Source organism: Zeugodacus cucurbitae, chromosome 2 (genome assembly GCF_028554725.1).
Source record: "Zeugodacus cucurbitae isolate PBARC_wt_2022May chromosome 2, idZeuCucr1.2, whole genome shotgun sequence".
In the NCBI taxonomy this organism is placed as follows: Eukaryota; Metazoa; Arthropoda; class Insecta; order Diptera; family Tephritidae; genus Zeugodacus; species Zeugodacus cucurbitae.
In genome coordinates, this window is record NC_071667.1 from 45,578,624 (window position 1) to 45,604,562 (window position 25,939).

Here is a 25,939-nt window from a genome sequence, read left to right on the forward strand (position 1 = left end):
TTTAATAAAATATTCATGTAAACAATTATAACTTTCTAATTAAAAAGCATTGACTGAATATATGTAAATTCAACGGTTTGGCAAATTTCGGGCATTTGTTGCAGTTAAACATCTGTTCGTGCTCAATATGGCAACTTGTTTCCTTGCGCACTAACCTAGAAGTAAACAGCTGCAACGTCAGTGCACATAGGACATTTTAAATAATTTAGTTTATTGATAATTAAGTTTGATCACAACGAATACTTTTTAAAAATGAGTAGGAATTACAAGGAAGATCAAGCGAATGAAATAGAGGCGCTCGAATCTATATACTATAGTGAAATGGAAGGTTTGTAAATGGATTTAAAAGATAGGCACAATGGTGACTACGAGTCGGCACATTTGTTTTTCTTTTCAGTACTGGAGACAGAACCTTATCACAAATTCAGTATTACCATCGGCACTGAGGAATACAACACTGAAGAGGAATCAGGTGGTATGGCGTGCAAACTCGTATTTACGTATACTCCAACTTATCCAGATGAAGCACCAGAAGTAGAAATAGAGGATCCTGTTAATCTAGAAGAACTTTACGAAGACAAACTACTTGAACACCTCAAAAAAACAATTGAAGAAAATATAGGAATGGAAATGATTTTTACATTAGTTAGCAGTGCACAGGAATGGCTGAATGAACGCTGGGATGACTACAAGTTGCATGAGGAAGAAGAACGCGCAAGGAAACTTTTAGAAGCAGAAGAAGCTGAACGAAAGAAATTCGAAGGTCATCGTGTGACTGTTGAATCATTTCTTAAATGGAGGGCGGAATTCGAGGAGAGCACAGGCATAGCGGCCAAAAGAGAAAAGAACAACGATAGTAAAAAACTGACCGGGAAAGAGTTGTTTATGCGCGACACCACTCTCAATGATTCCGATATTAAATTCTTACTTGAAGCTGGTGACTCCATTGAAAATGTTAAAATTGATGAAACTCTATTTCAAGATATTGGCGATTTGGAGTTGGGTGATGAGGACGACTCCGATGATGAAGATTGGGTGCCAGGTGCCGATGATTAGGTTAAAGACTTTTATACTTAATTATATTTGTTAATTAAAAAATGAGTCGCTTATAGTTTCTTACACATTTATTAAATAGATAAGGTATATGAAAAATTATGCTCGGCAAATATATAATATCAACAGAGAAATGCGTTCAATGGGGAAATATTCACTTTAGAAACTTGATTTCTTTTTGCTTGTTTTTCTATGTTAACTTTTAGTCCAAATGGTTTTTATTGTCACTAATATCAGCGAGCCTCAGGCCGGTGTTTACTGTTTCAATGTCATCCAAATTAAATTCATCATCAGACTGTGAATCTTTTCTTTGACTAGTACAAACACCTTTATATTCATTTGCTTTTAGTGCCGGTGGCAATTTTTCACGGGGAAAATCAAGTTTTGGCCATGATCCAGGTTCTGCTTTTGGCATAGTTATCTCAACTTTCGTTCCAAACATATGCGCACTTGTTTTACTAACATCAATTATCTGCATTTTATAAGGGTTATTATATAAAATATTTATGTTTTATAATGAAATCATAAAAACTTACGCCGCGTAGTTCTAGTTCCAAATCAAATTTCGCATCTTCCTGCTCGGGAAATACAAGATTAACATGAAGACGGATTGGATTTACTTCTATCTTGCTACTTTTATAATGATATTTCTTGGCGTAAATCGAAACAATGACGTTCGTGGGAGTCTGATGCCAATCATAACGACAATTAACCACTTGCTTATCTTCATCCTTTGTAAAAAATTATCATTACAAAAATTAGACTTTAATTTGAATTATCCGCAAATACCTCTTTGAACCACTTATGTTCTCCACATGCACAGCCCTTCTGTGCCATAAAAACAGAAAAATCACTTGTTTTCCGTTGACAGCACGACCAATACTTCATACCTTCATGGAAAATAGGAACTCCAGGGTGATATACACATTCTGCATTGTCAGTAGCAGTACCACTAAACGAGTAAGTACAACCTTTATTTTTGCAAGAAGTACCAACTTGGATGACTCTGCAAAAAATGAAGAGAACAATTTTATAATCTTCGATCTGTACTTTAGTATTTTTCACTTTTATATTATCTTACCCAGAGGCTAAATCACTATCCTCATTTATTTTACCGGCTTTCACTTTAAGTGAATCTATGGTATCTTTCAATGCTTGTGCAATTGTTGGTTTTACTATAGACATTGGAGTCTCAATAGGTGGTCGTTGCATGGACTCCCTAATTGGGGCACGCACTTCAACAACATCATTTGTATCACCTTCATTTTTTTCGGGTTTTTCAGGTTCAGGTGGTTTAATATTAGAGTGTTTCGATAGAGTACAACCTTTGATGCTTAAAAATTCGGTAAAATCTACCGATTTTTTGTTACAACATGACCAACCCTTGTAGGCGTCATGAAAATAGGGGGCCCCAGGATGATGGCAACAAGATTCTGGGAAGAAACACATATTTTTTTGATAAGCATTCATTATTTTTATTTAATTCGAGAAAGTTCCTGTAAAAATATTCACCATCAGTATTTTTTTCAGGGTCAAATGTTTGCCCACAGCCGCGATTATAACACTGTTGCATTATTCTATAGATATTTTAGACAGCAAATGGATTTTATTTTTACTATAATTTAAAATTTAATCTTACACTTTTGGCGAGTTTATTAAACACACATTTTATATTTTATAAATGAATCCAAATATGATTATGAAGTTCCCAAACGTCAGTTTATTACTTTCGTCCGCTTAGTGATGCCAGATTTTACATTCGCATACTCAAAATAATATGTGTATGATCCTAATTTACGAATAATCATCATTTCCTATTGTAATGGATTTCCAAAATAAATCGTTTATGCCATTAACGGTGATTCAAAACTTGGAAGGTTCTGAAAAATTGAGATGATACTGAGATTTTTGTCTACAATACGGAATTTATGAAAATAGATTAAATTCGCCTCGCGGTAAGTATCGTTTTTCATCTTCATACACCTAGCCGAAGTTAATAATTGTTCATCAACAATTTTAAATGTATGAAATGAACCAATTTCGATAAAAAATAGCCTTTTGTTTCACTTCCGTTTTTCATCTTCATTCACTTAGCACGATTTTGTCGCTTATGTTCTTGAGTGCACTTTCGACCGATTCTCCGTGTAATGTTTTTGGAAATACCACCTGGTTCGTAGCTCGTAGTGAATGTTGAAGTATTGTTCGGAGATCATTGAGATTAAATTGTGATGGTGAAGGCGTTATATTTTGTTTGATATATGACACCGAAGATTGTGTCCTTCACATTCATAACACTAAAACCAACGCTAACCTTAGTTAATAACCCAACTTATCTCTGACTAACTTTTAAAAATAATTTCAAAAAAGCACTCACTTCTTTTATCAAAATCGGTACTCCCCCTTTCCCAGCGCTAAGCGTTGGCATCACAGCCTCCGATAAGGGACTAGTTTGTGGTGATGCAGTAATGCAACGAAGTTCTATACTTCAATTAATAGCTCCACGGTCCAGTCTCCCAGTAAGTAAGCCAATGCAATGACCACTTCTCCCTCTTCACAACTTGCCTGTGTACCAGCCCTACCTTTCTTTTTCTGTCTGGGAGGCCTTTCACTTCCCCTTTTGAAGCTTACGGTTCCTGTATTTGGAGCACCCACATCAGCCGAAGTTACCATTGCTATTTGCGCTATGCAGGTTCACCCGGGCAATTCCCAAGTGGAGGGTGGTCACAGAACCCTCTCCTCTAAGAGTAGTTCTCTGTCCTCACGGGACCGGCCAACCAGCATTGACTCAGGAGCTTTGGTGTAATGTGTCCTCTTTTCAGAGGGAGAGGATTCTTGAGTATAAGCTAGCTTGTTTGTGTGGGGCTTCCTACTACCACGCTCCACTTTATGAAAGAAAATACCTCTCTATACTGTTACCTTGTTAATATTTTCCCTAACATATAATACTTTTATTTTACTCAATGCTGTAGCTGTACACTATAATTCTCACAATATCAACTGAGCGCGAAGCGTTTAAATTATTTATGTATTAATTACGAATATATCAGATTTATAATATAACATTCGTGGCATTCACGAATATGACCCACTTTTGAAAAAATATGGCACTGTGTGTATGTGCATTCGTCTGTGCATGGTACACATTATTATTTTAAAGTACTCAAAACTTATCATATTTCAACACCGCTTAGTTAGTGCACCATTAAAAGCGTATTTGCAGGCAAATTGCTCGAAATTGATCCGCAGCAGCCAACCATGACTTCGATATGATTTACCTTGGCAATGATTTTCAGTGGAATATGCTCATGTTCGTATTCAACTGGCTTCGGTATAAATGCAGATAAAAAAACATTTCCAGCAAACCAAACATGAACTCACATAAACAAAAACAACAAATGATTATTTATATAATTGTGAATTATTATATTGTAACAGATTTCAAAAATTTGTCACTTACGCTGAAGCTCTACCATGAGTTCGATCACTGGATTGTCAAATAAAAGTCACACTTTAATGGCTATACACTAATCTTTATTTCTAAATCCAAGAATGATAGAAGACAAGATTACGACCGGGGTTTTACAGTTAGCTTTTTTGAGTTTTGAGTTCCTCTTGAGTGACAACTTTCACGGCCCCGAACACGCGAGCAAAACAAAATTGTACGGTGGTACAAAACAATAAAACCAAAACAAAGAGCTGAAGTCAAGGCTAGTGCTTAATTATTATTTAAAATTCTAAGTGAAAAATGTATTAACTTGAAAAAGAAGTCCGCAATGGCGGAATTAAACAACAATAGTACAAAAAAGTCGTCTATAAAGAATTTTTTTCACTTTTCCAACCAACAAAAAAGTTGGCAAAATGGCGAACTTTTTGTAACAAAACATATAATTTTAATTATAACTATGCATTATTATATTGGATCATTTTATAAATGAAGATTTTAAGAATTACGTTCATTGTGATATTCTATCTGCACATTATTCAATTTGGTTCACTATGTTTCACATTTCCGTTTTCCATTTGACAATTCTTCTGTTGCCTATTCCTATTCGTGTGTCGTGAACGCTTCAGCCTGTCGTAATCTTGTCTTCTATCATTCTTGTTCTAAATCCTAATAACTTAACACTTTATTACTCAATACTCTACTTTACAACTCTAACTTATACTTGTTTATACTTTACTCGACAACTCTCACCTTAGAATTATCCTTACTCGACAACTCTCTTATTAGAACTGTGTCTTGCTGGGCTCATATAGTCGATTGCTGGCAATACATCGCCACGTGATCATTCTGGCGACTACGAATATCGATGTCTGGATAAATTAAGCAAGTTATTATTCGTTGAATGGGTTGAAAGCTGAGTTACAAGCTCGATTGCGAGAGGTCATGGAAGAAGAAAACATCAACGTTGACGAATATGTTTTCGAATCGGTGTTGGAGGATTCATCAGCGAAGATAGAAGAAAAGAATGAGACTCCATGTTCGTCAGGAGTAATGGACCATGAACATGATGTTTTCATTAATGTCCTAGGTGTCAACAGAATTATCAGAAATGAAAGAACAACAGTCGCAATTGACTTCGAGGATAGAAGGATAAGAAGCAGGTACTTCATGGAATATGTCTACACAGTGTGAAACTCAGGATGAGCTTTTGAAAGAGCTTGAAGCACGCATATCAACAGAACTGTCCTTACAAATTGCAGAGTTGTCATCGCAGATGTCAGCTCAAGTGTCAGCACAATTGAAAGAACAGGGGGCACGTATATCACAGGTGACATCACAAATAGCAGAAGTGTCAACGCAGATTTCAGAAGAACAAAGCAAGATTAAGACTGATGTGGAAGAACTGAAAGAACATTTAAAGCTCATCGTGTAGAAATAGAAGAGCCTGCCTGGATGAAGAAATTTTTTGAAGAAATGCAAAAAATGCTGGAAAAAACTGGAGAAACACGTAAGAAAAATTATGGCGTGGTTAAATGCTTCAACTGGGGAAATAGTGGTCATATTGCACGTAATTGCAATATGGAATCTAATCGATCCAATAATCTAGTTGGAAGCAAACGCAAAGCTGAAGAAGACCAACCAACTCGGAAAAGCCACCAATCGTTAAACTAAAGCGAGACAGTCTAAAGGGGTGCGTGCTGGCTCCCCCAAGTGAATGCCTTATAATCTCTGCCTCTGAGATAAATAGAGAGATGGTCTATGGCTATTTACTGTAATGCCCTTTGGGTTATGTAACGCTCCTGCCACTTTTGAGAGACTTATGGATAAAGTGTTAATTGCACTGGAAGACATGTTTTGTATACCTTGACAATATCATTGTGTTGGGTAAAAGTTTTGATGAGCACCTCAAGAACTTGGAAGAGGTATTTCCACGCATAGTCAGCGCTGGTTTAAAACTGAGCCCGAAGATGTGTTCACTATTCAAGAAGGAAGTGAGTTACATAGGACACAAAGTGACAACGAAGGGCATTTGTACAGCTCAAGAAAAGATAGAGGCAGTGAAGGATTGGCCCAGACCTCAAAATTTACATGCATTGCGGAGTTACCTCGGACTGTGTACTTATTACCGACGATTCGTTCCAAATTTCGCCAGCGTAGCTAGTAGCCTCCATGAACTCACGAAGAAGAACAAAGCCTTTGAATGGAATGAAGAACAGGAATTTGCTTTACAAACTCTGAAGGAGAGATTATGTACTGCGCCAATGTTAGCATATTAACATTAGACATTATAGAATCAATAACTTCGACAGAAGGCTGGGATCCAAAGGAATTACGAAAATGTCAGCAAGAAGATCCAGATTTGGAATTGGTAATGCATGGAGTGGAGCTGAACAAGCGTCCAACGAGAGAAGAAATATCTGCAGAGAGTCCAGTTGCAAAGGAATATAGGGCACAGTGAAACAGTTTAAAGTTGGTATCTGGCTGCTTGCATCGAGTATGGGAAAGTGAAAATGGACAAAGTTCCCGAACTATTATAATCGTTCCGAAAGTAAGAATTCCTGATGTTCTCAAGGAGATGCATAACGGTCCAAGTGGAAGGCACATGGGAATCCTGGAAAAACTGAAGCAAAGATTTTACTGGGTTGGTTGTCGGCAATCGGTCACGGAGTGGATTGATAATTCATCAATAATTTGGTAACAAAGTATGATGTTCCAATAGAATTACATTCTGACCAAGGAAGGAATTTCGAATCAGCTCTAATCCAGGAAATGTGCCATAAATTGGGTATACGGAAAACTCGTACAACAGCCTTACATCTACAGTCCAATGGTATGATAGAACGCTTCAATCGAACTTTGGAAGAACATCTAAAGAAAGTGGTAGACAAGTATCAAAAGGATTGGGTTACCCATATAGCCTTCTTCCTGATGGCTTATCGGTCTGCCGTACATGAAACAACAGGACAGACTCCAGAAAAGGTAATCTTTGGTAATCATCTTCGGTTACCGATTGATTTAAAGTTTGGAATAAATGCAAATGGTGGAAAGAATGTTAAGGAAGCCAACAGTGTCCTAGAAGACGAGATGAGAGAAATACATGCTATGGTGAGACAGCGCACCCAAATCATGAGTGATAAAATGAAGGCAAAATACGACAAGGCTATCAACTCTGAAGGATTTGTGGAAGGAGATTGGGTGTTGTAATATAACCCACAACGGAAGAAAGGATTGTCTCCTAAATTTCAATGCAGCTGGGAAGGATCATACCAAGTTGTTAAACGGATCAATGATGTGGTGTATCGCATACGGACAATTGGAAGACCCAGGAATAAAATTAAGGTGGTTCATCTAGAACGGCTTGCAGCATTAGGTTCTGGAAGTATGTCTAATCGGGACGATCAGACTTAGATACTCATAGCGAAAATATGTCTATTAAATTTTATGAATTGATCAGTTTGTAGTTCATTTATCTTTTATTCACAAACACATACATATGTACATATATAAAAGATCAGGATGATGAGTGGAGTTGAAATCCGGATATCTGTCCGTCCATCTGTCTTGCAAGCGTTATTTTGAGTAAAAATTGAGATGTCTTGATGAAACTTGGTACACGTGTTGCTAATGGGTCATAAATAAAGCTATGAAAATTTAAACCAAAGATCGCACTAGAAAGGGGTATATTTTGATGTAATTTCAGATTTATTTCCTTTAGTCACTGGCTTATACATTCTAAAATTTATGGTACTTTCGGCTATTATGGTACAGAAGGGCTACACTCAAATTTGTATACATAAATTGAAATGGGCGTAGTTCCGCCTACTTAATGATCAAAAACAATATCTCAGAAACTCCTCGACTAATTTAAACTAAACTAAACAACCACGCCTAGTTCCATATTCCATAATTTTGCAGCCCATAGGAACACTGAACACCAAAAATACTGCTCTGTGTGGGGTGACGCGGGAACAGTTGCTCTTTAGAGCTCTCAAAATTACAACACTCGCCGTGACGCAAGCAAAAAGTTCAGCTGTCTTTCTATGTACATTATTATTTTTCTATTTAATTAAATTAATTTTTGTATCCATCCTTAAATAAAGTGTTTTCTTAAAAGCCATCCCTAGGAGTAGAAGGCTCCTCCTATGACACTAGTGCAGCAAAGCCCGTTTAAAAATAACTTTTCAAGGCCCCAGATATCGAACCTGAGGACCCCAAATTTGACACAGATATTCTAAAGAAATTCAAAGTAGAAGTGCTCCTTCTTCCAGTGTGTCTCTATACCATTTTGGGGATAATCGGGTAAATATTTCCTGTGGGGCCTACAGGCACCTAATATATGGATTTTCAAACTTACGGGCTTCTCCCACCTTTAAAATAAAAAGTAAAAGTAGTTGAAAGTAATTTTTTAAACCATAGAATATCTATTTAGTATATATATTTTTTGGATTCCATACATAAAAGGCAAAAACGAATGTGAACAAATTATAAGAGAGTTCAGTAAAGTGTGAAAGTCAATTCTGAGTAAATAACTTTTTATTGAAATCTGGGAGACTTTTCTAAACTCATCGAGGAATTAGTTTTGTTGCGTCAAGCGACATGTATGTATACATTTTTTACACCTGAAACTTACAATAATTAAATGAATTTGTGAATATATTAAAAATTGAATTATTAAACATGGAATTGAGAAACTTTATTACATATAAAATGCTTACCTAAATAATACATTTATAAAACTAATTTATTACTTACCTTAATACTTACATGAACTTAATCTATTACAATGTTTAACGAAAGTTCGAAAAATAATTTACTTACCCCTTTTGTAATATATACTTACATTACCACTTGTTTAAGCCGTTAGTTTAAGATTTAGGCTAAGCGATTCCATTAAACGGAATAAAGAACTGCTTGTAATTTCAACCGGAGAACCATACGGACGCGTTTTTCTTTAATCGGCAATTTTTATATACTTTTCGACACAGGCAATTAGGTAGCTTTTTTAATTACAGTTGCGCACCCCAAGTTTAACTTTATCGTTTCTCAATAAATATTGAGAATTTTCAAGTTTCATTTATCATTTCACATTGCACCGTAACTACACGCAACACCTTAAATATCTATACGGACGGCTCTAAAATGGATGAGGGAGTAGGTGCAGGAATATACTATCCGGAATTAGGCATAAAACAACCGTTCAAACTGCCGAACCACTGCAGTATATTTCAAGCAGAGGTCTTTGCTATTGGGAAGGCAGCTGTCAGATCGGGAGGAATGCAGAAAATGTCAAGAGCGGGGCACCAAGGAAACAGTGGAGCATCTCTTGTGCGTTTGTCCTGCGTTAGCGAGACAGCGTCTTGTGTACTTAGGGGCCCTACAGTACGATAAGTTAGAGGAGATATCGTCAGTGAAGCCTCATAAAATATTAAAATTCTGAACGATGACTACTACTCAGGGAACACGTAAGGCACTCCATTCTGGTATCGCAAAGGACCATTACTGGTCTATGCGTGGCCTGCAGGCCTACCAGACCAACCTAACCTAACCTAACCTATCATTTCACATGAGCGCAGTTTTCGAAGGCAATGTAATATAGGAAAAGCGGTGTTAATCCGGAAATAATATACAAAAATTCCTTCTATTTGTTTTGGTTCTACTGTATGAATATTCAAAAATTTGCACTTTATCAATGTCTGTAGAAAGCCTTTGCTTATTTCTATGTTTCACAATATTTTCTGCACGCATTAACTTATGTATATACATATATACATGTAATAACTCAATTGACCCATGGTTAACCTCATGCCTAAAATACAATTATCAACAATTAATTTCTACAATAAAATTTACATTTTCACGGACTTTTCGTTTTCGTTTTATCATAACCAAGTGCATACAAAGCAATTGCCTGCTTGCAAGTACCAACATTATTGAGTTGGCTAATGGACCGTTGGCACCGTAATGCAGTGGCAATTGGACGGCGGGTTGGCAGCTTCTCGCGGCACCGACACCGTCTCCTCTCGTTTGCCGGCTTGCCAACCGGACGGTCGATTGGTTAGGCAGTCAATCAAGTGCGCAGTGACGCTGCCGTGAGTTCGTCAGTTGGCTCGCTGGTTGGGCTACGTGACCGCCTTGAAACCGTAATAAGAGATCTTGAGCGCGCTTACCGCCACGGTCTCGCACAATATGTAGCAAATATAATTAGATAAATATAAAACATTTAAATATACACGTACAAACGTATATAATTTTCAGTAGCCAAAGTGTAATATGCATGAATTGATGGAAACAAAAACAAAGATATTTGTATGTACACATAGATATATTGTATACTTAAAACAAAGAGCAGATTGCGCCTCTGGTCAGCTGACTTGTGACATGTGTCGTTGTATTGCGGGCAGGATTGTGAATAGTTTGAGTGATATCTGTGGCTCACCGGTAAGGCTGCGGTCGAGTAGTTTCATTTGTATTTGACTGGCTTCGAAATAGCCGTAAAAGCAGGCACAAGAGCATAGTCATTATGTACAGTGTTTGACCAAACTGCTGCTAATAGCCACAAGGTATACTTGGATGTACGTATGACACTGTTTCTCTCTGACTCTACACTAATATACATACACTTGGCATATGCATGAAAGAATGCGTCGAGTTTTAATATGCATTATTATTATTGTTACAGTGCTACAGTGCTGGGCGGTTTGGTATGCCGGTATATTACATTGTTTATTAAAAATAATAATATAGGCATACATACATATATTTCAAATATACTTCAAAATTCTTTCAATTGTTTTATTTTTACGGCTATTATATAGGCTATAGTGTTTCAATGCCTCCACAGTCGTAGTCACTTAATAGTACACTCATGGTATTAATTAGTTTGAATAACATGAAATTAACACAAACGTGGGGAGTCGGTGTTTTGACCAAGAACTTCTGCCGTCCATGGAATTAAGTCATATTTCACAATGGAAACAACAATTACAAAAGCTTTCAGTGGACTTGAAATTCTAAGCTTATCCTTCAAACATAACACACTATAGGATAGTAGTTTTACGCCTCTTTCCTTAGCAACTATTAAGAGACCAATATAAACGAATTATATCAATGGTTGCCATAGAAATTAGAAAGAATATACTAAAGAACAACACTTTATAAATAAAAAAATGTTTGGACCGATATATATTTAATTTACATTTACAAAATGAACGCTATTTTATTTAAAAAGTTTGGAGAAGTTGAAGTAAAATATGTTGAATGTTTTAGTAATAGACGGTCATCATGTGCACGTTCCAATGACGATTACCACTTCATAATCGCCAATTGTCTTTCCAGCGAGAATCTTGAGAAAATGGAAAAGTCGCTAGGAGCCAGATCCCGAGAATGCGGACGAAGTCCATATCATACAATACTACCAAATTTATTGAATTTAATAAATTATACTTTAAGCCATTAATCAGCCAGAAAGCAAAATTTTGTATTGTCGTATTTTAATGTGAATGAAATTTGTCAATTATTGATTAAAAGCACAGAAATCGCTTTGTGTTGATAATTACTGTAATAATTAAATAGCGATATATTCTCTAGTACCAACAACTTGGTGGGTGGGGTCATGTGTAGAAGTTTACATAAGTAATGAAGGGTCCTGAGTGCCATTCACTTGGGAGTGACCAGGAAAAATTCTTTTGCATGGTAAAATTTGTGACCCACCACATAAAAAAAATCCCCAATTAAAAGAAAATAATAGCCTCGGATGAGAGACCTTAATTTTGATGATGACCACTGCATTTATCAGCTTCTTTGGTGAATATGGTCGGGCGAAAGCTTGCCCGACGATTGGAACCTAAGTGTTCTCTGCGCAATCCACAAAACGGGAGACCCCATATTCTGCGCCACCGTCAACAAACTGATTAGACGTTATCTCTTCGGCTTTAGACCTGGAAAATCTACAACTGACCAGATATTCACACCATCTTGGTCGATTTTAAAACTGATTTCGACAGCATGGAAAGGAGCTGCTGAAATCGGTCGAGTAGTTCCTCAGATATGGTTTTTGGGCCCATTTTCCAAAATCTGAGTGCAGCTTCCATCTGTCATTTCTTATGTAAAATTTAGTGTTTCTGACGTTCTTCGTTAGTGAGTTAACGCACTTTTAGTATTTTCCAACATAACCTTTGTATGTGAGGTGGGCGTGGTTATTATCCGATTTCTTTCATTTTTGGAATGTATAAGGAAATGGCTAAAAGATACGACTGAAGAAAGTTTGGTTTAAACAGTTTTTTTGGTTTGCAAGATATATACAAAAAACCTATTTGAGGCCACGCCCAATTAAAAAAAAATTACATCCAAATGTGTTACTCCCTAATGCGATCCTTTGTACCAAATTTTGCTTTCATAACTTTATTTATGGCTTAGTTTTCGCCATTTTGTGGGCGTGGCAGTGGACCAGTGGCCAGTTTGCCCATCTTCGAAAGCAACCTCCTCAGGGTGCCAAGGAATATGTGTTCCAAATTTCATTGGGATATCTCAATTTTTACTCAAGTTATCGCTTGTACGGGCAGACGGAGAGACATCCGGATTTCAAGTCCACTCGTCATGCTGATCATATACATATATATCTAACATATCTAACTCTTTAATTTCTGTGTGACATAAACAACCGTTATGTGAACAAAACTATAATACTCTGTGCAATATGTTGCGAGAGTATAAAAATACACATATAAATATTTGTATGAGGTATTATTATGTGTATATACTTATATATTATTATAATGTTATAATATATTTGAGTATTCAAAAGCAATTTATTAAACTTAGTTAAAACAAAATTTACTTTTTAAATTCACAATTCGCAAATCCCTTGACTATTTTTAAATCGGTTTAATCAATTTTTCAGTATTTTTATATATAATTCTCCAATCACGTTTCATATGCAGTTTTGTATGTACATATGTATTTTAATTTAAACATTCGAACAGTGTTACATTCACATAATTAACAAATTGATATTTAAGCATAAAGCGTCTAAAATTAAACGATTATTACTTTTTTTTAATTTTTTTCACATGTTTGCCCCTTTACGCCTTTTTGACGGTTTATTGAATTAAACACAGTTTTTTGCGTTTCGTTATGGTTTCACTATGTTTTTTTTTATTATTGGGATTTTTTGCCAGCATTCAAATATTTCGCTTAAAGCATTCATTCGGGTCTCTGAACTTATATACATTTACACACATGCTTATAATTTACAAAGCACATAAATCACTCACTAATCTTCAACGGCTTAAACCGGAATTCCTGCATGAACTTTTCATTTCATTTTGGTCTTTCAATATTTACTTTTAACTCTATTTTCTTGTATAACATATGCGCATACATAAATTTGTATACCTATCTATATGTATGTGTAAATTGACTTCACCGCTTGTTTGGCCGAATTTCCCTTCCGCTCCCGCAATTTTAAGACTTCGGAGCGGCTAATAAATTGTATGAGAAACGTTTTCATATCAGAAATACACTCGAACGCTGCCTTTACGACCGCTACAAACAAAAAACTGCAATAATTTGAACATTTTGATTGTGTTTGTTTGTTCGAACCCAGGACCCACCAACTATGGTCACACACCAAACGCATTCCACACTAGAGGCAACTTTATGCAAATAAAAGCTTTATTATAGATTATTTCAAGGCCAATGTTAGCCGCTAATTGTAAAGATCATATAAATCGCAAATATACTTAGGAAATTCAGCGAGAGGGAAATGGTACATGCTGCTAAAAGTTATTAACTTCTATAAATTTGATACTAATAATAGGAGAATTAATTCCGTATAGAGGTCAATGCTAAAAGTAGTTAAATCATATTTATTAAAAAATGTTTTAAAAGTATTATTTCCTTATACATACATACAATCTTCCACATGTGTACCTACAACCTACAAAATCCAATGAAAGAGAAAAAACCCAAAAATAGTTCATTAAAAACTCCTCTTACTCCGTTATATAATATATTTCGAAATATTTTTATAGCAAATATCCGCAAATGAAGGTAATAAAAATTGACCGCAGTTAAGAACGGCGTTACGCAATCGTGGGACAATGCGAGCAGAGAACCAGCATCGGCGGCAGAAATTCAGTTAGCAACAACTTGTTGACACTGACAATGCCACAATCGCAACGGAACGAACTCTTTTTCCGAGATCATGCCATAATTTGAATTTCAAATGGCCGACAAAAGAAACAAAACGAAAATACGAAACTATAAGACAATGCAGAAATGTCAACCAAAAATGTCATAATGATTACAACAAATTAAGCAATAGCCACTGCAAATAACAATAACAATAAAAGTGACATTAAGTGGTAAAGCATTGTTTATTACACAACCGCAGATTCCAATTGTATAGATAACCTCGCTGACCACAAAACAATCACACAGAGACACTTTACCGCACCGCTGAAAAAAGTATCATGGCTTTGGCTTAGAATTCTATTTGGTAGCTAAGGAGAAAGGAAAAGAAGCGAGAGGCGAATTTGTTGGTATACAAATAATATTTGACAAGATTATGGAAAAGTATCTATTGGAGGTTATAGTTTGGAAGGTTGCTTGTTACGGACGAATTGTGCAAACAGTTAACTTACGATGTATGTCTTGAATAAAGTAAAATAACACCTTGCTTTCGCCAGTCAAAGTGAAACTCTAGACAAAAATTTTAAATGAATAATCTTGCTTATCATCTTTCGTGAAATAATGGTAGGCATCTGGAAATATATAGCTATCCCGACTTATATCCAATACAAAGGAAATAATGAGACTAATCTATTTGGCAATTGCCGTTTTCTTTGAATTTCGAAATATATATTTCTATGTTAATTTTAAAGAGAATTTTCCGATATTCTATATACTATATTATTCTAGTATTCGCGGTGTAGATGAAACTTGGCGCTGTAGCATAAGTTATAGATGATGTAACACAACTTTCTGTTAAAATTTCACTGAAATGCTTAAGGATTTACAAACTGTAAGAGATTCATCTTATAGCTTCCTTCCAAATACCCATTCCTAAAAAGAAATTATAATTTTTGTCATTAATATACCCGTGGACATCCATTAATAATACCATAACTTTTATAGATCAGAGGAAAGATGGAAACTTCATTTTTTCAAAGTAATAACCGAACAAAAGCCAAAAAAACATGCAAATTATTTATAGGCCTAATACTAAATTTGTGAGCCCATAGTTTGTAAAAATTGGAAAGAAGAATCAATTTTAAATTATACTGAAATTAGCTAATGCGTATACAGTTTGCTTGGAGAATATTAATCGCATTATAAATACAATAAAATATAAGATTTGAATAAATAATATTAATTATTTCAAACAAATTATATTAATAATAATTAATTCAAATATTTTTTACAAATGAACGAATCGAAATGCTAAGTCGTAAATAGGAAAATGCATTAACTAAAATTGTATTTTGTTATCATAATCCTATGCAAATTATAGGCTCTTCTTCTTCGCATGACTTGGATTTCTTAAATAAATTATTTAATTCTACATATGTATTCTTAACTATTTGACATTATCTTTGGTATTTCATCTTTTATCATTTTAATGTACGCGGAAGTCTTGGAAAAGCAAAGCCAACAGATATAGACAAATCACCGTTTTTCGAACTCTTTCAGTAGTTTTTATTGCCACTTGCAGCAACAACAAATCTCTTAATAGTCATTTAACCAACAAAAGTGAGACGTCATGGTCGCCTTCCAATAATAAACTATTCTAAACTGTCGATTTAACAATTGCTTTGGCGGCGCGATATTGGTTGTAGTTGTTGTTGTTGTTGTAGCAGCTACCACAAATTGCTATTATTGTTACGATTTTACCGCCTGCAGCTCCGAGCACATTAAAAACGCTCGCGCAAAGTAATTTGAACAAAGCGCCTTCAAATTGAGCTTTGTTGTTGTTGCAACTGTCGTGTACGTACATTGATTGACTCGAACACCCAAAGTGTCGTAAATCACTTTTCCGAATGACTTGACGGCTGAGGTTCTTTTTTGTCTTTCGCATGCTGCTAGCACAATTCTAATTTCTGTCAGTCTGTTCAGTCCCACTTGTTGTTGCTTTGTTGTTGTGACTGAACTTGATCCATTGGTAACAATTAGAATTTCGCGTACAAGTTGGCTAATAGTGTCGATTAAGGTAAATGCTCAACCATATGTCTAACCTAAAGCCAGACAATGCGATTAAAGATGATTAGAAGCAATTCAATTTGTTATATTTTACAGTTAGCGGTTACAATTCGCTAGTAACGAGTATAATATTATTCATAACTCCAATTATGACTCAACATAGTAGGGATTTATTTATTTTAATATCATTTGAATTTGCTAAAATACATTGAACCATTCATCAATGAATTTATATAAAACAAAAGGCCTATTTATAAACGTAATATCTGAAGAATGATAATTGCACCTCCTAGAAAAAGGCAGGGCTTCTACTATATTTTGCTTCAAGTTTTCTCCATTCTACCGATTGTAATACAGAAGAAGAACCTAAACAGTGATAATAAAATGAAAGTACAAATTAAAAAAAAAATTAAAAAAAATATCTCAATATCTTTCACTACAAATATTTCCTGAGAGGACGTATTACTGAATGCTTAAAAATTTATTATTGTCTTTCATGTTCGGGATTTTTTATATTGATTACTGCTAAAATAAGTATGATCTCGATTTTACCGTGCAAATTGATCTGGATATGGAACTATATAGAGCTGCATAAATTACCGGAATACTACTTAATTTTAAATTTATTGAGGATTTCAAAGATAACGAATTAAATAAAAAAATCGTTTTTGGAAATTTGTGTTCAGATCCAAATATTGATTTGCGTTGCTCTTTAGTACGCAGGCATATCTCTTCGTTTTAGGTGTGTTTGATCGCAGAAATAAACTAAAGCATAATATGTTATATTTCATGCTGCTGTCCTCTACTTCTTTCATACTTTACCATAGGAATACCAAAATATTTGTGGATATTTTCATTACGCGTGTACCATGGTGAATACGTTATTGTCCTAAGCATTTTCGATTGGAACCTCTGTATTATATCGATATTGGTAGCACAGGTCGTACCCCATAGTTGAATGTCATAAATCCAAATCGGCTTTATGACCGTTAAAGTTTAGTTCCAAATAAATAGAACCCAAACTATGTAGGGCTTTCAATACGACAACGTTAGAAATTGAAATGTTTGTAACGTCAGAGACATTGCCACTAATAGTGGATGAAAGTTTCCAAGTATTTAGAATTGCATGGTTATCTCCATTACTTCCTTAATTGGAATGTTTTTTTTTTGTTTCAATGTAAAAATGAACCAATTATTGTAATTTTCAATACAGCACCGTGGTTATAAAAAATCGACCAAGTTTGGAACAACCGTTATAGGGTTACATATATACATATGCATATGTATGTAGCTAGATTTACGCATTTAAAATGTGTTTACTTAAGCAACATTTGCGCAGCTCATATTTGCAAAAGTGAGTTAATATTTAATGTAAGTCAAAGCTTTGAATAATACCAAAGTATTTAGCGTTTTATGACGGTCTTTATAGGTAATCGGGTGAAGGTAAAAGCTGCCGCTGTGCTAATTGAAGACGCAATCTAAGTTTACATAACTTACAAGGCCACCAAATCAGCGTGAATAATATGGACGAAGGTTTCTTACACAATTTTCTACACTTTCAAACAATTTCATACATTTTATCTTTATACGAGTACACCACTTTTCAACTTAACTTTTGTTAAACCTCTTAGACCATCGCTCCACCATTCGAACGCCCCGGTATTGTGTTTATGCATATACCTGCGGAAAATTCACACGTAGCACAGCGTCTCGCACGAAGCCATGTTTGGATGCCGGAAAACGCAAAAGTCGCACAGAATCCACTTTTTTATTTTCATCTGGCTTGCTGATTCTTCATTAACATGCGATGTAATGCAATGTGATATCGACATGACAGCATTCGCCGGGCAAACAGACGCTTCGACTAAGGGCCCAAGCGCACATCTCAGTTATGGGGAGTGTATGCGTGTCCATGTTAATATGTGCATGCTTTGTTGTTGCACATGCGCTTCTGTGTCGCGCAATGCTTTTTCACACAGTAACTGCATAACTGTTGTTGGTGTAAAAAACAGCATAGATCTTCCAACGCAACTTAGTTAAACTCACCGTGCTGCGCACGTGATGTGGGGGAGCTGCTCTCGCGCCACTATCCATCTCTGCACCAGCTTTTGTCGGCTCAACGTGCATTCGGCATGGCTTGCGGCATCATCGGCAGCTGTTTAATACTCACTTCATTCAGCAACTGCAGTCAATTGTCTGTCTGCACTGTTGTCAAGGTGCAAAATGCGCAATTTCATGCAATTTTCACGTCGCCGGCGTCTTTTTTTTGTTGCAAGATTTATGGCTTCCAATTCTATTCATGCAAACTATATATACGTGTATAAAGCACAGCTATCAACAGTTAAATTTACTGACCCGTTATGGATATTGCACTCATTTATTTACATTTACAGATATGGCTTGATCGTATTGATAAATAATTGGCGCTGTCGGGGGAGGGGAATAAACATACACACTTAAGTTAAGAAAATTAACTTGAAACTAACTTAAAGAAGGCTTTATGGAATGGTATTCCAAAAACGGATAAAATATAGGTAATACTTCAGTCAAATGTATATTTCATCTGATCTTTTACATTGCGTGTGGCATGTGATTATAACATACAAAATATACTTAAGAGCAATATTGCAAATGTTACCAATTACGGTAAGTCTTGCTCACTATTGAATAGTTTATCTTTATATACGTATCATCATTTACACATTCACTACACTCACTTGAATGAATTTATCGACACCATCATCAAAGTATCTCCAAAACCATTATTATTATCTTAACGTCTGGGTATAAAACTCTAAAGAATATTGTACAAATGTAAACAGTGATATATCACGATCAAAAATAAGACTATGTCATTACATCACATAAAGAATGGGTGGAATTTCAATTCTCATCAAACAAGCGATTGATTGCAACCGAATCATTGGGAAATTCTCATTGATTTGTGACAGAGGGCCGATGGATTGCTGGCCGAGCTAATCAAATACGACGGCGAAGATCTGAAAAGGTGCATGGCTCAGCTTCTTTGCCGAATATGGTTAGAAGAAAGCATACTCGACAATTGGAATCCAAGGGCACTCTGTCTCTTAGCATAACTTTAAAGTTGTAGATAATTTCGTCTCTCTTGGAACCAGTATTAACACACATAATAATGTCAATCTCAAAATCCAGCGCAGGATCACTCTTGTCAACAGGTACCTTTTGGGCAAAGTAGGCAATTGAAAAGTAAAGTCCTCTCTCGATGAACCAAAACCAAACTATACAAGTCCCTCATCATTCCCGTCATGCTTTATGGTGCAGAAGCGTGAACGATGTCAACATTCGATGAGACGGCACTAGGAGTTTTCGAGAGAAAAGTTTTGTGAAAGACTTAAGTTTTGTGAAAGATTAAGTTGCTAATTCAAAGAATTAATGATTACTTTAAGGTAATATTTGTACCAACATCTACACATTCTGTAAGTAATCGTATATCAAATTAAAGTGCTTCTTTTACAGTTTAAATAACATATTTTCCTTTATTTCAATCAACATTATTTTTATACATTTTATTTTTATTTAAAACTTTTTTAACTACAACATTTAACACATAACTACATATAACTATGACTGGTTTTTATCCACATTTGGCTTAAAGCAAAGTAAACTGGTGTGAATATGGATTGCTGAAGTAGTTGAATGCGGTGTACGAATCGGCTGGCACCCGATATGCGGTGCTATAGTACGTCTCGCCAGAATCTGGAAAAGGCAAAGGTTATTGTAAAATTAAAATGTTTGAACTATTGGAAGCTCTAATGAAAGAAATATCAACTTAATTTGAAGTGCCAATAAAACCAAGTAAGTGAATGCATATTTCACTCATTTACTGATTAGTAGTGTTGTATTATGGGATAGTTGAGTAATTATTGAATGCAATTAAGATTATTGTACAAGTATTATTTATATCAGTCACTAGTGGTAAATACAAAAAAAATATAATAAAATAAAATATAAATTCACATATGTACGTATGTCACGTATGCGCATATACTCTCATGTATACGTAAGCAATTATTTATTTACACTTGCGTAATGCATTTGTGTAGTTAAACATCTGTTCGATATTTTACACTCTCTTATAGGAAAATGCTTACTTCATTGTCAGGCAACAGGTGCAGCAGTGCGGCACAGCTGTTTGATCGTCTGTAAGCAGAGTGGGCGTAACATTCTTAGCAGATTTTTGTTCTCAGCAACAAGTCAATTATACAAGATTTGTATTTTAATCGTTTAAGTTGTAGGAACCAGCTGTTATTAAACTCTTTATTACCCCACCGCAGATAATTATATACGACTTACTGTCATCTCTGCCAATAAAAACTGACACAACCAAACAAAGGGCAGTAGTACTGAAACAGGTTTACCGGATTGGGCGGCATTAGTAATTACTTCTTGATACACATTGATTTCTAATTAACAATAAGTAATTACACTGAAGAGATTACGTGCCTTTCTCCACCAACTACAATAATCTTAATGAGCTTTAATAGCTATTTTATGAACTGATTCCTGACATCACGTCGAAAATATAAATGCCTTTGTAATTCCTTCTATAAATGTGTATGAGAATTTCATTTGACGGCTTTTTAATGAGTAATTACCAAGTGGAACTTTTATAATAATAAGGAGAAATGTCTTTGTAATTTGATACAAAAGCCGATTACTGGGTTTTCCTAGAAGTTAAAATATCAACAGATTGGTTAGTAGTAAAAATTGTACTTATCTAAGTTGCGGTAGTAATTTTTGAAGGATTAAGTCATCCAAGCAAATGATACACGCTCTGTGTAAAGGTGCATTCACGTAATCCCTGTATTTTGGTTTTAGTGATAATAAACACAACCATCAGATTGATGACAAATTCGAAGTCAAATATTTATATAAATATTTTTCTAACTTCGATGAATAGAAATTTGCTTTGGTTCAATACCGAAAGGCAGGCAATTTTTAGTTTTCTTGTAAAAGGATAGTTTAATCATATATTTAGTTTTATTTTTCTTCGCTGTTTTGGTGAAAAAATTTCAAGTATTTTCCTCGCTGTTAAACATATTTAAAGTATTTAAGATCTTGAAGAAGCCATGACATGTTTCCCTCTTGCAAAAGTAAAAACATTCTTTAGATATAGATTTACTGTTATTTTCGAACTGTGTGACTTCTTTAATCTAATACTGGAGAGACATGGAGAGAGATAAGAGCCGCAGAGCTATAATAGTGTACAACTGCTGCCGTACACCGATGATATCGATATCATTCGAAGCGAGGAGCGAATGGATCTGGTGGTGAACGAGGAATGGACATAAGCGCTCCAGCAAGCAGAGAAAGACCTCCTCTCTGTTGGAAAGACCAGGTGGAGGAGGACCTGCCAGCACTTAGGATTTTCAATTCGCGCCAAACTGCCAAAAAGAGGGGAGGAACGAATGGCGCGCTGTTGTAAACTAGGCTATAACCGCCTAAGCGGCTCCGACGCCAGTTAAGAAACAATTATTTTCTAATGATAATACTGTTTTAGGTAACCCGCATTTTTTAGAAATACAACCTGAGATTGGAAATCATCGAAAAGCTTAATCCAACTCTGGAAATAACTCCCGATGTACTATTGTTCTATTATTAAACAATACATAAATCACTTATGAAAGCAGAATTCAACTGCCAATTCGTATTTGCATTTATTAGCCCATATACATATACACAGCAAACAAACATTAAAAGACATAAATCGGCAACCACACCTCGACATAGGAAATAATATTGATTTATTATTTGGCTAAAATGAACGGAAGGTTGTCATATTAAAAGAACACAATCGCTTAAGTAATTTATGAGAATACTTAAATATTCGCTAGAGCAACAGCCATATGTCTCTCCACTATTTATTGGCACTTGACAATTTTTACAAAGCCCACAACTTGCAGCTACCATTTAAAATGCTAATAGAAGCGATCAAGTGAAGTTAGCGTTTAACTTCAACCGAAAAAAGCTAAAATTAAGAGCAAAAACAAGTATTGCACTCCCCCGTAAGTTTAATCAGAGACACACTTGCACACATACACAAGAGACTTCGTCGAGTTTGTGACTTAAGTCTTTCGTGGCTACAGTGGAGTGTCTGCACGCATCATTAATATAGAGTTTAAGTTTTTGTTTAACTGCATATTTGCCTTATGTTATTGTAATTGGTTAATTTCATTTACATAAAAAGTGAAGTGTTTGCATAACGATGCCAACAGGCGGAAAGCTGCCATGAATGGGAGTCACATGGCCATGTGCAATCAGCAGGAGAAAATGCTAGCCCCATAAAAATATGCATACGTGCGCCTCTGTGTCCTGCAGAATTGGCATTTTATTTAAACTATTATTACCACTGGTGTAAGCATGCGCGCAGCTCATACTGCCACGTCTAAAGTTTTGGGCTAAGTTGTGGGTAACTAATGCTAAGTTAGTCAGCCTCGTCAGCAAGCCTAGCGGAACAGACGACCAAACTCATATACATATATATTCTGCAGGACGCCGAGATTAATGGACAGTTGTAAAGCAGAAATTAAAGTTTGGACCATGGGCATTCCGACATTAGGCCGTTTGCAGTTGTTGCTTATTTGGTGTGTACTTGGGTTCACAACCACCCACAGCAATGCTCCAGTTGTGAGATAGCCGTGAGCTATTCTGCAACATGCACAAACACACACACATTCTCCCGCATGCAAAATATTTACTTCAAAATTAAAATCTTTCTGCTGCCAACAATTGGATTGCAGGCTTTTTTTATTTCAAATTTTACCTTGTCGCCTGCCTTTTGTCAGTCATTAGGTCAGCGTGTGTGTGTGCAATCACAAGAAATTAAATGGGCAGTGTTCGCAATTTGTATGCAGATGTATGAATGGTGATAAGCGAGTTTTTGCATTCTTGCACATTCAAAGTTGCACAAGTCGCATAGCAAATTAAAGCAACTACTCAAATGAAGGCATACTGAAATGCCGCTCAAGAAAAAAACACATCAATTTTCCGCACGCAAGTAAAGCAAAAATGACACTTGCCAATGCCTGTTTGACAGACGCTTGTACAGTTCGAAAACCGTTATACAAAAAGTTACTAATCAGCCAACAAATAAACAAATAATTGACAAGCTCAACAACACGCCCAGTCGGACGTCAGTTCGGTATTGTTATTATATTTTTATACCTTCAGAAGGCTACTGAAAGGTGTTAGACTGTTATATATATATATATATATATATATATATATAATAAATAAAAACAATATACATATATGATAACCGCAATCAGTGTGAGTTATTTTAGAAAGACACCTTAGCCTTAATCCGAAAAAATGTCCGTTATAAAAACCCTAAAAACTTATCTTTGTTGAAATATGTAAATTAGAAAAAAATGTCGTTGAATTGAATTTAAATAAATTTGCGAAAAATATAAAAAATACACATTCAAATTTTATAAAACTGTTTTATTATCACTAATGCATGCTGGTCACAAAATTTTTCTGGTTACACTCGCACTTGATTCCCCCTTATATAATTTTTGTTCAACTAAAAGTTTTTTTTAATATTTAAATTTTTTATAATACAAATATTTATTGTTTATTCAGACAGCAAATTGCTGCACAATACTGCTGCTACTCAGCAGGTGTGTGACAAGTCAAAAAGTAGTTTGAAGCATTGACAAGGCTAACACTGGTTAGTTGTTTTGATAACTATGTATAAAATTCAAGTAAATCAAATAGGTTTTGGCTTTCAGCTGAACTATGATCGACAGTTTTAAAAACGAACAACGGATATCCATAAACTTTAGTTGCTCGCTGAACGATAAATCAAATCGTTTATATTTATTTAATAATATTTGTTAAACTATACCAACTATGTGACCATAAAGAGTTTGAAATTTCGAAATTTATAACATAAAGTCTTCTTGTACCTATGAAATAGAGATACAATACAATTTTTCAACTAAGAGGAGTGTTAAAATTATCCTCAATTAAGTTTTTTCTTTTTCCATCTGTTTAAATTGCAATAAACAATTTATATATATTTTTAATATTGGTATTAAAGAAGGGTTACCGCCTAAAATATTTCTGTCGACGATATTTCGAAGAGGGTTGGCAGCTGTTGGGAAGGAAACCTCGTAGTAAACTTCCAGAGAACATTCGAAATTTGGAGCGAACACTTCTTGACACTGCTAAATAGTGAAAGTAGTGCTGCGATGGATGAAGAAGACGAGGTGAAAACAACGGCCTTCTTAACATTGCATATAAGGTTCTTTCGACAATATTGTGCGGAAGACTTAAACACATAGACCTTATCAGTGTGATCTTAGACCTGAAAAATCAACCATAAACCAGATTTTTATAATGCATCAAATTTTTAAAAAGATCCCCGTCAAACCATCACCTTTTTGTCGACTTCAAAGCCGCTTTCGGTAGCACAGACAGAACCTATTCGACGCCATGTCTACATTTGGTATCATTGCGAAACTTATACAGTTATGTAGAATGACGTTGAGCATAACTATTAGCTCCGTCAAAATCGGGAAGGAGCTCTCCCAGTCGCAGTAACAAACTGAACTAAAGTGACACGATCTGTTCTAAAAAAATAATGCTACTGGGATATGCAGATGGCATTGTCATCAAAAGCCTTACCAACAGAATCGTCAGCGCAGCTTTTTCCAGCTTAGAAAGAGAAGCGAAAGTGGTTGGTCTTGTGGTGAACGCGGCAAGATAAAGTACCTGGTGATCACACACAAGGATTCCTCGCGTCTTGGGAACTATGTCACAGTTAGCAGCTACGAATTTGAAAAAGTAAAGGGCTTTATCTATCTCGTAACCAGCATAAATACTACCAACAATCTAAGCCTGGATATCAAGCCAACAGGTGGTACTTTGGGATCGGTAGGCAATTGAGAAGCACATCCCGCTCTCGACGAACAAAAATTACGCACTATAAGTCAATCGTCATTCCCGTCCAGTTATACGGCGCAGGCATATGGATGATGACAAACCTAGATGAGAAGGTATTTGGAGCATTCAAGAGCACGTTCTAGGCAAGATCTGTGGAGCAGTGGGCGTGAGCGATAAGTACAGAAGAAGATGGAACCATGAACTGTAAAGCACTCTCCGGTATCATGGATATAGTGAATCGCATAAAAAACTAACGGTCTCGCTATATCTTACATATGGAGGACGATGCTCTATTGAAAAGCTCCTTCGTTTCGA

General features: G+C 35.5%; 4 protein-coding genes across 4 annotated transcripts in view; 2 read left to right on the top strand and 2 right to left on the bottom strand.

Moving 5' to 3' along the window:
- The window catches only part of LOC105212427 (segmentation polarity homeobox protein engrailed), a 109,137-nt gene extending 108,828 nt beyond the window's left edge, over positions 1-309 (top strand). The window contains exon 6 of the transcript XR_008470128.1: positions 48-309. The gene's annotated coding sequence lies outside the window, so the exon portion shown is untranslated. The remainder of the gene's footprint in view (positions 1-47) is intronic.
- LOC105212425 (RWD domain-containing protein 1) lies at positions 186-1,187 on the top strand. The gene is made up of 2 exons (XM_011184382.3): positions 186-328; positions 398-1,187. Exons 1-2 carry the CDS (start codon positions 253-255, stop codon positions 1,054-1,056), a joined length of 735 nt encoding a protein of 244 aa, XP_011182684.1. The 5' UTR covers positions 186-252; the 3' UTR covers positions 1,057-1,187.
- LOC105212426 (cysteine and histidine-rich domain-containing protein morgana) lies at positions 1,107-2,786 on the bottom strand. The gene is made up of 5 exons (XM_011184383.3): positions 2,566-2,786; positions 2,135-2,486; positions 1,843-2,059; positions 1,590-1,784; positions 1,107-1,525 (listed from the first exon to the last, which is right to left on the bottom strand). Exons 1-5 carry the CDS (start codon positions 2,624-2,626, stop codon positions 1,256-1,258), a joined length of 1,095 nt encoding a protein of 364 aa, XP_011182685.1. The 5' UTR covers positions 2,627-2,786; the 3' UTR covers positions 1,107-1,255.
- A 17,420-nt stretch (positions 2,787-20,206) lies between these two features.
- The window catches only part of LOC105212423 (uncharacterized), a 30,454-nt gene continuing 24,721 nt past the window's right edge, over positions 20,207-25,939 (bottom strand). The window contains exon 4 of the mRNA XM_011184377.3: positions 20,207-20,431. Within this exon, the coding sequence (XP_011182679.1) occupies positions 20,325-20,431 (107 nt within the window). The 3' untranslated portion in view covers positions 20,207-20,324. The remainder of the gene's footprint in view (positions 20,432-25,939) is intronic.

What these genes read in the sequence shown, in the direction of transcription:
- LOC105212425 (XM_011184382.3), top strand. Translation starts at nt 253, where the DNA reads ATGAGTAGGAATTACAAGGAAGATCAAGCGAATGAAATAGAGGCGCTC. An exon ending in ATACTATAGTGAAATGGAAG is followed by an intron (nt 329 to 397) that starts GTTTGTAAATGG and finishes TTTTCTTTTCAG; the next exon opens with TACTGGAGACAGAACCTTAT.
- LOC105212426 (XM_011184383.3), bottom strand. Translation starts at nt 2,626, where the DNA reads ATGCAACAGTGTTATAATCGCGGCTGTGGGCAAACATTTGACCCTGAA. An exon ending in GATAGTGATTTAGCCTCTGG is followed by an intron (nt 2,060 to 2,134) that starts GTAAGATAATAT and finishes CATTTTTTGCAG; the next exon opens with AGTCATCCAAGTTGGTACTT. An exon ending in TGGAACTAGAACTACGCGGC is followed by an intron (nt 1,526 to 1,589) that starts GTAAGTTTTTAT and finishes TATAAAATGCAG; the next exon opens with ATAATTGATGTTAGTAAAAC.